General features: G+C 43.0%; 1 protein-coding gene across 2 annotated transcripts in view; it reads right to left on the reverse strand.

Annotated features, from left to right (window-relative positions):
* Positions 1–1,186: 1,186 nt before the first annotated feature.
* LOC131974759 (tetratricopeptide repeat protein 28-like) overlaps positions 1,187–16,626 on the reverse strand; it is a 192,079-nt gene continuing 176,639 nt past the window's right edge. The window contains exons 12-25 of one of the 2 annotated variants that reach the window (XM_059337205.1): positions 16,354–16,572; positions 13,743–13,902; positions 11,377–11,517; positions 7,973–8,117; positions 7,669–7,848; positions 7,019–7,563; positions 6,431–6,678; positions 6,216–6,340; positions 5,901–6,132; positions 5,590–5,666; positions 4,889–4,912; positions 3,920–4,049; positions 3,671–3,778; positions 1,187–3,555 (exon numbers count right to left, since the gene is read on the reverse strand). In XM_059337205.1, coding sequence (XP_059193188.1) covers positions 1,940–3,555; positions 3,671–3,778; positions 3,920–4,049; positions 4,889–4,912; positions 5,590–5,666; positions 5,901–6,132; positions 6,216–6,340; positions 6,431–6,678; positions 7,019–7,563; positions 7,669–7,848; positions 7,973–8,117; positions 11,377–11,517; positions 13,743–13,902; positions 16,354–16,572 — 3,950 coding nt within the window. In that variant the 3' untranslated portion in view covers positions 1,187–1,939. The remainder of the gene's footprint in view (positions 3,556–3,670; positions 3,779–3,919; positions 4,050–4,888; positions 4,913–5,589; positions 5,667–5,900; positions 6,133–6,215; positions 6,341–6,430; positions 6,679–7,018; positions 7,564–7,668; positions 7,849–7,972; positions 8,118–11,376; positions 11,518–13,742; positions 13,903–16,353; positions 16,573–16,626) is intronic. The other variant, XM_059337206.1, reaches the window with a different exon arrangement.

The raw sequence follows: 16,626 nt of genomic DNA on the forward strand, positions 1-16,626 counted from the left end.
TCAGTTACTAAATTCGTACGTCATTTTAGATTTAGGAATCTAGATTTAGGGATCTCTTCCATGATAAAGCTTTGGAGCATGCCGTTTCATTATTTTCTGCACGGCCTGAAACCTGTACTAAAAGCATAGTCTATTAATGACGTGTCTTTCGACCCCTGGAATCTGTCATCTATTAAAATGTCATTCCGGGGGGGGGGGGGGGGGGGGGGTTGATTGGCAATTAACAGGTAACTTACTGTATTTTTATTTACAGTAGTTTTTTATACTGTAAAATAAAAAATAAACACTGATTTTAGTTTTATTTACAGTACTAAAAAAAACAGTTAAACACTGATTTTTAATGGTACCGTCTATGGCAAAATGGCACAGTAAACAATGCTGTTAGTTTGATAATAATTTCATCATTATTTTTTATAGAAATAACTAATAATTGCAAGTAATTACTCTATACACTAAAGAAAATAATATTAATACATATACTTTTTCACAATTGATTTCCATACTGTGTTTTGTGTGAAAAACTTTAAGTTAATTATTTAAACAGCATTTGAAGAGGACTGATTCTGATCAAAATTATGATAAAAAATGGAAAAATACAGTAGTCTACTTTACTTTTCTTACTGTGTTTTTCCCAGTAATGCTTTGACTACTGTAATTTTGTCACAAGGACCGATTTTTATTGTAAATTATACAGCACTATACTGTAAAAATCAAACAGTGATGAACTGTGAATAATATAGTAAATAACTGTAGATTTCACAGTGATTGTTCACAGTGTACATATTACTTTGTTTGTTTGTTTTTTGTTTTTTTTACTGATTATCGCTTCCCTCTTATGCAAGCTATCTTGGGACCAGGGCAGCTGATAGTGGGGTAAAAGAAGGGAAAGTTCTCTAGGGCACAGCCACCAGGAGGGACCCATGAAGGGGAACAATAATCATGTATATGCTAAATATAAGCAAAAAAATCCATTATGAAACAACAAAAATAAACATTGCAATCATTGGTGCTTTAGTAAAATATAGGCCTGTTTCATAGAGAATGTTTTTTGCACTGTTTTTATAACTATTTGGAATAAAGAAATGCAACATCTACCAATCTACCTATCGTTCGGTCTACCAATCTATCCTACTTATCAATAACTGGTCATGCCATACAACAGAATTAGTAAAGTCAGGAATACAAGAAAGCAAACATGATGTTTTTTTTATTGAAACAGTTTACTGATAAATGACAGATGGTTGTCATGAAACCTTCATGTTTAATCTCAAAAAATCATGGGCTAAAAAGTCATACATGGTACTTAACATTGAATAGCAAGAGAATCCATGCTTCAGAGCAGACACTCAATTCACAAAGAAATCAGGCAAAATGCCCTTTTGATTTCAATAAAAAATATTAAATCTTTTTTTCCCACTCTATCCATCTTTACATGGTACAGGTTTGTTCACTTTTTAATAATATAAAAACGCTTAATACTGATTGTGAAACACTGGAATTAATTTACAAAACATAATAATAATTATTATAATATTAATAACAATAACAAACAATAATAACAATAACCATTAAATTTAAAAACAAAAAATAGAATGGAGGAAATCAGTCATAGCTGTTGCATCTTGGCCCACACAAACAGCAAAGATTTTGGGGAAAAATACCAAATGGCATTTACATCTACCTGACACACAGTTACACACAAACACAGTATCAGGTCGTTGAGTATTTCTCATTGCCATTTACAGTGTTATGGGCACAAAGACAAGACACTCTCTAAAGCATTCATGTGCCTCTGCAGGATCACACTCACTGACCAATCAAATCCTTCTCACTGTCAGTCAAGTTTGGTGGACCAATAGTGGTCCTGAAAAAGTGCCCTACTCCTCCAGCACACAGGATAGTAAATGATAGATAAAAGTATAGGACCATTTGAAATGTCTCAGCATTTAGAGGAAGGGAAAAATCTTCCAGGCGACAGGAACTTGTATCCATTGCCAGCAGGTAGTCGGATAGAACGAGCACCAGGGCTACTGCTTGTGGAAATAGTAGGTGATGGGGCCACTTTTCTGGGGTTTGAGCAGTGGTGTCCGTTGGAAGAGTTCTTGCTGCCCCTATCTAGTGATTGCAGCCCCAGCTCCCGCAGCTCCAGGCTGTCTTGAGTATCATTAGGGGAGCAATGGCGTGGAGAGAGGTTCAGAAGGCTCAGTACATCCCTGCTAGCAGAAGCAAGGGGTCCAGGAGCACCATGGACAGCTTTGACAGGACCTAGATGTTGCTGTTGCTGGGCTGCAGCATTAGCCCAAAAGGTCTTCAGATTGTGGATAGCTTGGACTTTCTCATCAATGACCCCTCTTCTTAGCCGGTCCAAGTCTGGGACTTCAGCTGATGTAGAGCAGGCAGAGCCTGTAGAGGAGTACGACAGGGCAGGAGATGGAGCACTACCAGCCGGGGACTGGTGACCAGAACTGGGAGACACATTACTCGGAGAGCGAGAGATGTGGCCGCTGTATGGCGAGCTAGGGTACTTTAATCTGAACTGTGCATGGCTGTCCAGAGTGGGCGATGGATGGCTGCCCTCTTTCTGGGAAGACTCAGATATTGCAGGACTATTGTAACCAGAGCTTATCTTCTGCAGTGAAGAGGATCGGGAGGGAGGTTTGGGTCTAGGAGAAGACTGAGCTCGGCCACTAGCACTGCTGTTTGGACGGCTGAAAGCGCTGGTTTCAGAAGAGCGGAAGGCGCTGCTACGTGCTGAGGTTCCTCCAGCCGTCGCACCTTCTGGCCCAGCCCGCTGAAGACTACCCACAGCTCGTAGATGGCTCTGAGTCTCCTCCAGAATCTTCTGGGCCAGCTCCTGAGGATCCAGAGGGACAGTTTTTTCTTCCTGAGACTTGACAGTGCTGTCCGTCTCAGTACTGGACTGGTCAGATTCACCTGTATCTGAGCTGCTGACCTTACCCACCTTCTGGAATGGCGAGTTTGGACTGGGGACCAGGCATGTTTTCACAGGGGATGTGGGGGTGCTGACACTGCCCCTTGACGATACTGATACAGTGTAGCCTCTCCCTGCTCCTGTGCTTGACCCACCAACAACCCCCCTGCCTCCACGGTGGTGGCGCTGGCTGTGGCCTGGCGGCAGGGGCAGAGAGTCACAGTGGCTTCCCAGCGGCTCGCTGCTGATAATAGAAAAGCCCTCATATTCCTCATCATCCCCCCGGGCTCCTGCCACTGCAGCAGCAGCTGCCCCGTGAGGAGAGGAGCGGCTACGGGGAACATGAGGGTGTTTGTGGATAGAGTAGTGTGCTGTCACCCCGCCGCGTTGCCGATGACCAAGGAAATCGCAGTCTGACTTGGAAACACAGCTCATGGAGGAGGCTACAGAGCTGAGGCTGTACACAGAGATGGCATCTGATGCCTGATTGTCCAGGCAAGGTGGAGAGAAGGGAAGGCTTGAGTATCCCATGGGCAGGGGGTTGGACACAGACTGGGCCGAAGCTAAAGACTCAAGGGATGATGAGCTATCCAGGCTGAGACGCTTGGGCAGTTCTGTCGAGTCTGAACAAAGAGAAGAATAAATAATGTGACATCCAATAAAAACAACAGGATTGCTAGAAAGACATTCTGGATGACTCTAATGATACAATGAACCTGAGCATATAAGAATACTTACCAAACAGCGCCAGCAAGGACTGGAGCGCAAAGTGCAAGGTGCGGCGGTTGGCTAGCTTGCCTGTCTTCAGCACCACTTCTTCTTGGCCTACCTCACATAAGTCAAATCCTACACACACACACAAAAGCACAAGAGTTGTAACGACTTTGGACAATGTGTCTAAGTCCACAGAGACACATGGATGCACGGTCGGGGGGTAGTTGAATGAACAGGAATCAAAGGTTCTTTTTAAAGTAACAGTTGACTCACCAAGAGCAGCCAGAAATTCATGGCATCCTGGCAGTCTCCATAGCTGCACACTGATCGACACTTGAATGGGTAGGAGGGAGAAATCCTGTTCTTTCTCTCCTGTCTGGAGTTGGACTAGCACCTGGTGGAGCTGAAGAAGAATAAGGAGAAGACAAATTGGGAAAAGAGGCATGAAGTAATTAAGAGTGAGCACAAAAATTGAACAAATGGATGAATTCTACTGGAAATGTGATTAATGGGTAAAAATAATTCATCAAACAATTTCTATTCTATTAAAGATGAAATCATCTGAATACTAAGAAGAATTAATATCGCTTTTTCATCTATATAAGTTCTCTAATGCAAAGGCAGTCACATCTTATTGTGGAACTATTGTAAACATATTGGACTGGACTGGAGTATGTATAAATCCGTCTTATGTGCAAGTACTCAGGGTAACAAACATCTGTTGAGCTGAAAGGGTGTCAGCTTTATGGGGGTTTACAAGTGCCCCGAGAGCACACTTGCCTGTTTTGTTTGGGGATTACTTAGCTTGGGACAGAGACACCTTTGTCAAAATGACGTAACTGTACAGAAAGTAGAAACATGCCTCGTCTGCAAACTTCACGCTATATTAATAATGAGAGGGGTTTTTTTTTTACATCATAGCTTTATCCCCTCTACCACCCTGAAACATTCCTCTGACCTGTAATGAACCAGTATTGTAAATCCTTTAATACTGGAAAATCCCTTAGATCTGACTGCAGGAACTAGCAATGAAATAATTATGGGCACAGTACATTTTTTGCTAGGCTACACTTTATGCATGCAAATGCTAAACATCATGAAAACAACACAACTGATTGTTAAATTGTCATACAGCTTCTACAAAAGAAGGTGTTTTTTTGGAAGGTTAAGCAGGAAAGAGAGTGGAGAGTGGAGGAAAGGGGTGGGATGGGATGGAGTGCAGGTAGGTGAAGGCACACTTACCATTGCCACCATATTTTTAACAGCCTTCAGACCGCACGTTAGGGGCAGGGGAGAGAGAATAGGCTTTTTAATTGCATGCATACAGGCCATTCACAAAGGGTACAAGGGTCAACAAGAAGGATAACAGCAACAAGTAACAGGAGTTTCATAGTTTGATGCAATCAGCCTACATAGATTAGACTCAACATGGTTCATGTTATGTGCATTGAGACCAGCATTTACATAATGAGGCAACAGAACTAATCACCAACTAAATGGATATGCTTTCACTTTAAGCATGTGATAGACACATGTTACACATAAAGAGGGATAAAGGCATAAGGTTAATTCTCTGGTGTCACGAGCTTGGGTGCAAAAGAACAGGACTCAGATTGTAGTAAAGACTTAGTACTTGAAAGACTGGTAGTTAGGCGTCCATGCTGCATTTCAATGCAGATTAAGCTGCAGCTTGAGCTGCCAGCGCGTTAGTGTGTATCCAGTCCTGACATAACCAAGTTATACAATGAGATATCCCTGATATTCTCCTCAAGCAAGAACCTAGAGGCATGTAACAGTTTGGAGGTTGTGAGAGGGGCTGTCTCAGTAGCTCTTAATACTTAATAATAGCAATAGTGTTTGCCGTTTGAGCCAAAGACCAATTTCTATCTGGTGCGTTTGATTTAAAAATCCAGTAGCATTTGCAGAGAGCGGCAGGGGCCTACCCGATTGATGAGCTGCTCTCCTGCCTCTGAAGCTGTGATGAGTTTGCACAAAGCCTGAAGAGCTGGCGGCGGCAGACCTGAGGGATGGGATCAAAGGAAGTTCCTCATTATTCATACACAAAGCACGTTCGTTATACCCCAAACTAAGTAGCACTATGACTAAACAGGTGATATGTGAAGTGATATGAAATGCTGCAAACACAGAGGGCAGAACTGGATGTTAAAATCATACAAATACTGTAAGTAATCAGTAAAACATTAGACAGATTCTGAATCTTATTTAATTGTGAGAGCTTGTCTCAGGTGCATACCAAGAAGTGATTGTAAAGTGGTGCTGCACTGCTGGAGCCTGTCTCCTGGATCAGCAGTGGGAAAGAAGACTGCAGATGGCATACCGGTGCCCACAGAGTCGAGACGGAAGCCCACAGCTGTCAACAGCGCCTGCCAGCCAGGGACACCCCCCACCTTGTTCTCCACACTTTGCTGGGATGTATACATGGAGTTACGCTGGCCGTTTTGTATCCTCTGAAGAGACTTCTCCACCTGCAGGTACCAGAAAAGTGCAGCATCAGTATTTTTGTGCGTCTTTGATCGTGACATTTTGTGGGTGTGTGTCCATGTCTCACCAGGTGGAGTAAAACTCTCAGAGCATCACGCGCTCGATCTGGATACTGTAGAATCTCTGCCAAAGCTTGGCCAATGAGGGAAGATGGACTGTTAAGCTTCACATCATTGCCAATCAGCATATACCCTGGACAGGAAAAAATAAAAGCAGCTCGATTATAAGGTCATCTCTTTTTATTATGGGAATGAAAACAAACGAGTGAAAACCATCTCTAACCTGCCCAGTTGGAGGGGTGTGAGTACTGCTTGCTGCTCTGGACAGTCTTCATGGCATCTGCCAGTGCTGCACTAGCCTTGGTCCCGTTAAGCAGGGCAGTGTAAAAGGCATGGACAAAAACTTTGGAGGCTGCGACAGGGACAGGCCACAAGGACACGAGAGCACACTGAGCCCCTGCAGCCAGGAAGGCCCTGGTCAATCCCACAACACCATCTGCTGTCACTTTGCTGCTGGACTCCTGGTATGACCTGTAGCCAAAAAATGAAAACAAGCACATAATTAAATTATAAAGCGATAAAATATTTAATAGCATAACATTTCAAGCATTATTTGCTTTTATTATCTTTCTAGGCTATGTTATCTCATCCTCGTTAGCTTTCTTTCATTTCTTTATCGTACTGTATATATTGAATTTCACGTCTGTAAATCAATCCCCACATGTCTACAGTTGAACTAATTTGATCATAGTTTCAGACATAAAATAACCTGATTACTGCCATACAACTTAAAAATAAAATAAAATATAAGGAACTAAATCACCATAAAGACCAGTAATTTCAATGTTTTTCCATCAATCAGCCAACCTACCCCAGCACCACCAGCTTGACAGGCAACCTCAGGTCCAATATATCTGCAGCTGTGAGCAGGAACTCCTGCAGGGGAGGACTGTCACATATGCTCTCCACGTCACTGCTGTCATCCTGCATGTGGAGAGACTCTGGGATGGTGTAGCCGCTTCCAATGGAGCCCTTCCTGCCTCGACCACTGCTGCCTCTCCTCCCCCCTGCCCCTCTCCCCACTGTTCCCACTCCGACATTGGCACTTGCCCCACCGGGCACGCCCTCTGGGTTCGGGGTGAGCACCAGAGCCGCCAATTTCCAGGAAATGTGGGTGGCAAAGTGGGCGCACTCAGCTTGTGTGAGGGCACTCATCACCCTTTCCTTGGTGGCCGCAGAGCCGGCCAGGGGCTGGCAGCCCAGCAGCTCAGCCACCATTAGAGCCTCCTCTTCTGCAGAGGGCATGGGGCCCCACAGCCAGCGGTCCATTACAGGTGAGGGCAGTCTCGGGTTCCCCACCACTGCTGCCATTGAGACACCACCGCATGGAGCTGGTCCAGGACGCCGGGAATGAGCCTATGAGCACAACAACAAAGGTCAAAACTATGACTTTAGAATCTGTGTCATCAGTTTCAAATAAAAACATGGCATTATTTTTGTCATCTGAATAAGATGATCCACCTTTGCACTGGATCCAAGGCCATGGATGGAGGGAACAGCGATGAGGCTGAAACGCTCATACAGGTATTCATTAGAGGAGCTTCCTTTTAGCAGGGCGAAGGGGATGAGGTACAGTTCTCCCTCCAGCACCATCACTAGTTGTCTGTGTCTGCCAACAGGCCCACTGGAGTGCATCAAGCCCTGTCAGGCAAAAAGATTAATATCAAAATACTGATATTTTTTGTAATTGCATTTTCTCTTATGCTTCTCTCTACCACACAACTACATCAACAAGCAGGCAATGACCCGTAGACGTAGTACTCACCCCCTCCATAGGTGCAATGAGCAAATCATAAAGTGCCCGGAGCGGAGGCTTTCCGAGGTTGCTGGAGCGACGAGGCAGGGAAGAGTTACCATCTTTGGCAGGTGACATGGTGTTACTGAACAGGCTGGTCATACTCTGGCAACTCCTGCACAAACACAATACAAAGTAATGATGTTTTCATACTTAGACTTTCATACTGCAGACCCTGGCAGCTTTAGGCAGTTTGTCACATCGTACATTTATAGCAAAAACATATGCATGAACAAAATCTTTTTTTTTGTTTTCTTTAAAATGTATCAGGTTTAGGGTGATCTATTGGCAGAAATGTAATATAATATCCATAACTGTCTTTTCATTAGAGTATAATAATCTGAAACTAAGATTTGTTGGGATTTTGTTAGCTCAGGATGAGCCCTTCATATCTATATAGGAAGCGAGTCCACAATGTTGTACCACCATGTTTCTACAGTAGTCCAGAACTGAATAACTAAACTCTAGAGAGGGCCTTTCATGTTTTTATGTTACATTAAGGCCATCATAGAATATCTGCATGTTTGGAAATGAGGGGCAAGGGGAGGGGTATTAGGTTGGTTGCAATCTGCCAACTCAGCACTAGATGCCACTAAATCCTACACACTGGTCATTTAATTTACAAAATCACCTTTTTTCCTCCAGATCCACAGATAATAGAAGATATATTAAATTCTAATATCAGGTCTAATCTTGTATTATGATATAAACAAGCTGAGCAGTGCACATGCATTCCTAAGAAAACTATAGCTGCCTTTGTAACCTAAATGTCCACAGAGTAATCTGTAATAATTTGAGTCTCTAATAGAAAAAAGTATAGTCTGTGATAAGACTATACAATTTTTAATTCTATGTAAACACCCTGCATCAAATCACCCTGGTGCAATTAATAGGGTTTTCAGAGTTTTCTGGAACGTGGCTGACGAGCTCCATGCTTAACTTGCTGCATAGTGTTACATCAGATTCGGCTCGAGCAAGATGCAAACTAAGCCTCTGTACTATTCTGAGTTTGTGTGTGGTAGCAGTACAAAGCTGCAGCAGAAGACAGTGATCCAATCATGCTCAGACTCTCGATCATAAAGGCCCACGTTTCTTTTTCTAACATGCTCACAGTCAGATCTAAAAACACAGTAAAAGGCAGATGAAGACAGGCTAGACTGAATGTCCATTGTATTGTGCTGGAATCCCTCTGAACACACGTATAATTTTGCATAGCAGGAGGTTATCCTACTGAGAATATTATGTCAATACGGAAAGCTGCACTAGATGGCAGTATTGCACTGTAGTGATCTGGAGCTTACGGAAACATGAAGTAGCATTCAGCTTGCCAGAATCACCAGTGGAGGAGGCGGAGACTGGTGCTCATCCCATCATAGCAGGGACCTTTTCTATATACAATCAAAACTCAGCTTCCAGTTGATGAAAGAGTAGATTGTGAGTGTCTTCAGTGCACTGCCAAAGATTATCCTGCAGTACTAACAGAAATAAGGTTACAGCCCTGTGTGTTTGAGGCATGTCTGCTGTGTGATGGGGGTGACAGCTCCCTGCTCAGGCAGAGACACACAGCATACTGAGAACTGTGCTAATGGTGGCCGTGGGGTTAAAAGCCTTTGGTGCTGTAGGCACACGGCGCCCGAGCTTTATGGCCGCACTAGTCACCACTCTCCATCTGTTCCACCAGCCAGAGTTTCCTCCGGGCCTCAGCCAACAGACATCTATCCTGCCCTTCTGGTAGCCCCTGGCCACTGGCTTCCCTCCAGCCTCCCAACACTCTGTCTCTCTCCCAGGCCTTGGCATGAGCCTCCATGGGAAAGCAAACAATCGTTTGTTAGCCTGACAGGAAGAATGAGAGAGGAGGCAGGGGATAAGCCAAGAGAAGGTGAGTGTCAAGTGTAGAAGGAAACAGTGAAAAGAATAGACTAAGAGCAGTGGCGCAGAAGGTGAAGATCGCATTCAGAGGCTGTCTATTTTGGGCTACAGATAAAAGACGTGCCTTCAAGTTTGATCTGAGAGGTGATTCAAAGGTAGACAAGTTAGCCTCTATTAAGCTTTTTATACTGACCTAATTTCGAGCTGCAGTCTAGATTATTGCTTCAGCTAGTGGCCACTCAGCTCTTTTGATGCAGGCGTCCAGTTCGAACAGTGCTTACTGCTTCGTTACTGACAACTTCATCAAGATCCTCAAACAATCTCATTACGCTATCATTGTGCATAAAAACGTATTCAATTAGACACTGAGAGGATTAGAAGCGAGGAGACTTTCATTATCACCTTCCCATAGTAATCCTTCCAAGCTCCCTGGTGAAGATTAGATCTCTGTGTTAAAATAGGGCAATCGATGATAATACCAAATGAAGATATCACACCGGCAAGTGCTGATCTTTAAATGTGAGTATATTGTTCCTGCACCTATTTTGATTGAAATGTCATCTAATTAGAGTTTATTATATATTTTTTTAATCATTTCTCTTAATTATGAGTCATTATGGAAATATTGAGGTATTCATACCAGTAATAGTGTAAATCTTAACATGTTATGGGAAGTGATTAGGGGGAAGTCAAAGAGAGCCCTTGAAAAGCACATACATGTACATTATCTGACATCAAACCCCAAGATGGATGACTTAAAATGACAATGAGGATTTCTTCATTTTCTCTTGCCTTAACATTGCGATAGACGATAGGCGCCTAAGCATGAGGAGCTTTATAATTTGAGTTTTTTGAGGCCAAAAAGAATGAGCGGATTATTACCGGCAGCCCATTAAAGGGGCTTAATGAGCACCGAGACTCAATTAAAGCTGGAATTACCCTCTCATCAAAGAGCAGCTCAACTGTGGACGAGGACAGGGAAATATGACCCAGACACACACATATATGCACACACATGCACGCACGCTATTGGTATACATTACCAATCAGCGCAATGTAAATGTATACTTTGCATAGTATCGTTAAATAATACTCTCATGGAGCCACTGGCGGAATCACTGAAATATCCACAGCAGTAAATCTGCACAACAAACAAACACAGACAGGGCAAACATCTTAAAACCATATCTGTGTCTGTCTGGCGTACACACACATGCACATACACACAAGGGCCCATCAGAGGAGGCAGTTGATAAAGGCTTTAGCAGCTTGGCTCTACTCAGTCTATTTAATAAGGAGGATTCACATGCTGTCTCTGCGCTGGCTAAACAATGGAGAAAAGACTCCTTTCACAGATGAGCCACAATGCCCGTGAATCTCCTTACCCGAGCAGATATTTTTAATCTCTTTTTTTGTGTGTGGAAAAGTGGGTCTAAGTAGTGCTTGTTGATTAAGACTGTCACAGTAAGAGTATAGGAACGTTTAGGTGGTTTCCAGAAATCTACCTGTTGAACAGGTTGTTTCTGGACACCATGCGCAGGAAGCCTGTTGGATCAGTGACGGAGTTAAGCTTGTTGTTGAGCTCCTCAAATTGTTGGTCCAACAAATCTCCTGCCTCGCTCTCCGTCTCACTGCTCGAACACCCTCTGAAAGAGAGAAGGAGAGAGATGGATGGAGTGAGAGACTTGCACAGCCGCTGAAATGTTGGCAAGAAAAAGGCACTTCAGCAAAGCAGACAATACACAGACTTACATTGTTTCTCTGCGGATAAGTCAACTACACACACACACTCCTGATCTGCCTGAATCACACACACTGTTCAACCCACACACACTTGGCCTAATTTTCCCAGGCTTGGTCCAACACCCTGATGGTAAGCAGAGTTAAATCCTTTCATTATAATGCTGGTGATGCTGATCCAGTCAGTGGGGAGTCAACCACCCCCAACCCACAATCACTACCTCGCCACCGCTCCCTCCTCCCCCCAACATCTCTCCCTTCATGCCTGAACGTCTCCTCTGATGCAGCCATATCATGTAACTCTTATGTCAGCTTCTTGCTCTCACGGTAGCCAAGTTTGAACTTGCAACATGGGATCTCTTATCATCTTATGCTCCCACCACCAGATTTTTAAAAAATCCTTGCAGTATGTTTCATTTGGGATTCAATCTCCTGGGGTATTCATGCTGACAGACCTATGTGGACTGAAGAAACTTTGAAAATGATGCAGTTTTAAAAATGACAGAAGAAAAAAATCCATTTGCTAATACATAGATTTTCTACTTTCACAAAGGCTGCATCCTCCCCTCTCCCTCTATATCATCCTTTCTTTCACACATATGCTTTCGCCCATTCTTCTCCATCCCATTCATTTTCTCTCTCCACTCATTTCAGAGTGCTGCCTCCCTTTCTCTCCACTCTGGAGAATGAATGGGCTGGTAAGTGGTGCCATATTGTGCCCATCCAGGCGCAGTGGCGTGTGTGCAGCTTCCCATTGGAGTAGTAAATGAGCTGGTAATGGGGCAGGAGGGCCAGGCTGCTAGGGTGGCGAAGGCTGGCACTGGGCGGACCAGCTGGGCACTATGGATCAAACACCAACTAGAGAAACATGCTAACATCAAATGCGGTGCAGACACATTGATGTCAATGGGTGATTTTAGCTGTCAATATATCCACATTTTCCATCTCCTCCTGCAGAGTCCCTGTGGCTTCGTTCCCTGTTATCTGTTCTGGTCTTTAACCACCTTCTTTGAATTTTACTTCATTGATTTTACCAAGGCATCTTAACTGTCTTCCCATTCTTCCTTATACTCTCAGGAAACCCCATCCTCTCTTCCTTTACTTGTCAGGTTCGATGTTTGTTTGGTGGGTTCAATAGTCTGGCTATCCAAAGACCCATTATTCCGTCTCATTTGTTCCCACTGGAGACAGAGCGGAGTACTTTAGAAAGGTAGTGGAGGCCTGTCATCACAGGGTGCAATTGGGCTGAATAACACTCTTTAAGCACACACACGCTTTCTGAATGATAAAATAACACTTCCTCAGCTATCTTTGCAAATAAACATGAAAAAAAGTGAAAGTTTTTCTTTTTTAGCTTGTCCTTAATTTTTTATGAGAAGTCATGTTGTTTTTGCACTTCCTTCTGATGGCTGGTTAACCAGTACTTTCTAAAGACCAGTTGTTAATCAAACCCGAATCTGTTGGATTGGGGTAAAACGAACCTTGGTGCATTTGCCCCATTACGTTCGTTCGTGAAAGCTGTTAATCAAACTTTGGTGAGGACAAAACAATCAAACCCAAGACCACACGAAAGCAGACTCTGGTACAGTTTGTTTTGTGGCGTGAAAGCAAATTAACCAACAACCAGATTTTATTAGAGCAAATATGTGATTTAAGCATTATTTCCAAATCTGAACTACTAACAAATCCATCTGCTGATTGAGGAATCTGTTCAAGAAATGAATTAAAGCGAAACCAATCTGTATAAGGTCATATACATAAATTATAAACAGCATATGTTATCTCCTTATTGACAACAATTGAAAAAAATAATTTTGCACTCAAAAAACACCATATTTAAGCGACTTTGAGTACCTTTAAAAGCGCAATAAAATTGAATGTATTATTATTATTATTATTGTCTTTATATATATATGCAGCCTCATAATACTAATATTGCCTTTAATCCATTATTTTCTGGTTGACCTTTTTTGTAATCAGTGATTGCAGCAAAATTGAATTTTCAGATTAAATACCAGCAACAAACTTGTGCAAACATTATAGCAATCACTCCTATATGAGAGTATAAAAATATGGATAATGAGTTAACAAACACATTTTTATTTCATTGAAACAGCTGTAAATATCTCACCTGCTGTAATAAGACTCTACTCCCAGAGCCTCACGGGCACTGGCAATGTGCTGCTCCAATGAGGAGCCACTAACAACTCCGCCACCGCTTCCCTCCTGGAAGTCCGACCCTCCTTCTGACACGGACTCGCCCAGGTACACCTCATGGAACTTCAGGATGCCTGTGGAGAGAGGAGCGAGGGCAAACATGACTGACTGTTTTCAGGTGGTCATGAAGTGAAAACGTGTGTGGAATATGTTTTATAAAATAACTGGAACGCCTTTTTCTCTAATACGTTTGTATTACTTGCTCATGACAACAGGGAATATTGGATGATTTCAACTGAACGATGTGAGCGAGGCCACATGTAGTAGTGCATCTGTTGAGCGAAATGAATAAAACAAATAATGTTCAATAAAAGATAAGAGTAGGATGCCTGTGCCATCTGCTGCCCGCCATGAGAGCTCAGCTGAGTTTCGAGCAGGAACATCAGAGCGGGGCGGGGAAGAGCACACTGGGAGATGGAGTACAGGCTGCGTGTGTGTATGTGTGTGTAAATTTTGAACTAAATGCATTTGAATGGACAGTATATGTGATTCAGGTCTATAAACGTGACATTGCGGAAGTCATTAGGACCTTAGTAGCCCTTTTTATTGACTGCAGACTCTTTAGAGCAGGCCATGTTTGTGTGCCAGCTGGATGCCAGGGAATGCCAGGAAGTGACAGACAGGCGATTAGTGAGCAAGTGGCTCCCTCTTAGCCTGGGGTAATATTCAACACTTTGAAGATCTCCGCTGGTCCCTGTAGTGTTCCTCTCCTCCGTATGACTAGTGCTGGGGGGTCAAATTCATCTGGTTGCCTGGGAGCTGGATTTGATCAAATGTTCAGATTTGGTGGCATGGGACATGGGTCACGGCTCTCATTTCCTCTCTTCACAGCAGGAAGAAGGAGAGAGCCAAAGAACGACTAACAGTATGGCAGCCACAGGAGTTGTGTGACATGCACTGGAGTTCACCCGCAGCTTTGCCTGTTCTCTTTGTGAAACTGGAATTTCACGAGTCACATAAACAAGCTGCATCTTAATCCCTCTGCCTGTGTTGGTGTTACTCAGTGTGTCAACAAAGGAGACAGAAAAAGAAGAAGAAGTACACAAAGAAGTGCAAAAGTACAGCAGTACTGCAAGAAAATAACAAAAAAAAGCCGACAAAGAAACAAAAACCAAAAACAAAGGAGACGGGGTGAAAAGAGACAGAGAAATTATGTTTTGTTTTGGTGCAACAGCTAAGTGTTTTCCTGTTGGCATGTGCGAAGATGTTGCCGATGTTGTTTGGCTGTGTCACTTTCAATTAGCATGGTTCATTGGCAGATGCCTTCTGGGGTGAGAAGCGAAGCAGGGGGCAAATCCTAACAGCAGAGTGGCAGGTGGCACTGCCGCTCGGTGTTAAAGCTGGCCTTCTTACCCCCGCAGCTGAAAACAAGCTACAGCCTCCAGGCCTTTTATCAGCTTTGATTTGAACAAGCACATGTTGTGTGTTGACTTTTGTGTACATGCTTTCGCCTGTGGAGTTGTTACAGCTTCAAACTACGAACATAAAGCTGATTCAATAAGACCGAAGAGATAAGATCTAGGAATATTATGTGTCACATACATGCATTTATCAGTGAACTATTGTTTCTTTTTTATGTTTTAATGTGTGTATAGCAAAAATATAGTGTTAAAAAAGTTTTTCCGACACATATCAATACTGCATTTTAAAAACATTTTATTACCAAATTTCAGCAGTCATGATACAAAAGCACCAGCTGCTCTTTCTACTCTCTCTTCTCTCTGACAGCGAGTTTATACACACGCCGCCGCAGTGCCCACATAGCCCCGCCTCCTCTCACTAACTTACATTAAATGAGTCTTCTTCTCATCTCATTTGCTCTGGTTGATAATGGAAATATATGATTATTTATGTTTGTTATGGTGTTGGCTCATTAAATACAATGTTACATTCAATAACAACGTATGTTTATCTTTATTATGCACTGCACATATCAACTTGAACATGTCCTAAAACTGTCGTGCTTATTGCCGACACTATATCAATGACTGGTTGTGGCTCAAAGTACCGAGCTTCTGTGACTATTTCCTTTTTATATTTATCTTTTAATAAAAATCTAAAATTGTATGCCCTCAATGTGGAGTCAATTTCCCCTGTACTACAAAAATCAAATAATGATATTTTTCAAAGTATTCTTTTGAAGTTACAAATTCCATTTGTCCAAAAAAACATACTGTGTGCAAAATTTCACATACTGAAAAACTGAAGAAAGTCTGTGGCTTAAATGTGTTTAACAAAAGACTGGGAGGAAAACAATTGGTTCAGGAGTTATTGGCAGAAGTGTAAAGTTGTGAGTCATCGTTTCATCATATGGCCAACTGGCATATAATTTATTTTATCTGAGTACAAAGGGGAAATTTGAAACCTATTCACCAAATTTGATTGTTCACATATGGTGCCTGACACCGCAGAGAATGTTTTAAGGCAGAAAAACAATAACAAGAAGACAGACAGACATGATAGGATTTCAGCACCCCAATAAAAACAATTTACAATCCGAGCCCAAGCGGAGATTAAGACTTTACCTGCTCCTGGAGCCAGCAGCCAGCTGTACAGATAGCCAGCAGCCATGGAGAAATAAAGCACCAAGGCCCTCTGGCTGTTGACGGTGTCCAAGATGTGCTCCACTGTTACTGGGGTGTAGGGGTCTGTGTCCTGCTGGCCCGTCTGCCTCTCCACCAAGAGATCAGCGAAGGCTCGCGTACGACCCCGCTCCGCCACCGCCAGAGCCTCATCATGGTGGCCTGTGGGTAGTCAGAGGTCAATGCGGATTAATAGGCAAAGGCTTAGGAAATTTT

The sequence above is a fragment of the Centropristis striata genome, chromosome 7, assembly GCF_030273125.1.
Source record: "Centropristis striata isolate RG_2023a ecotype Rhode Island chromosome 7, C.striata_1.0, whole genome shotgun sequence".
Classification (NCBI taxonomy): domain Eukaryota; kingdom Metazoa; phylum Chordata; class Actinopteri; order Perciformes; family Serranidae; genus Centropristis; species Centropristis striata.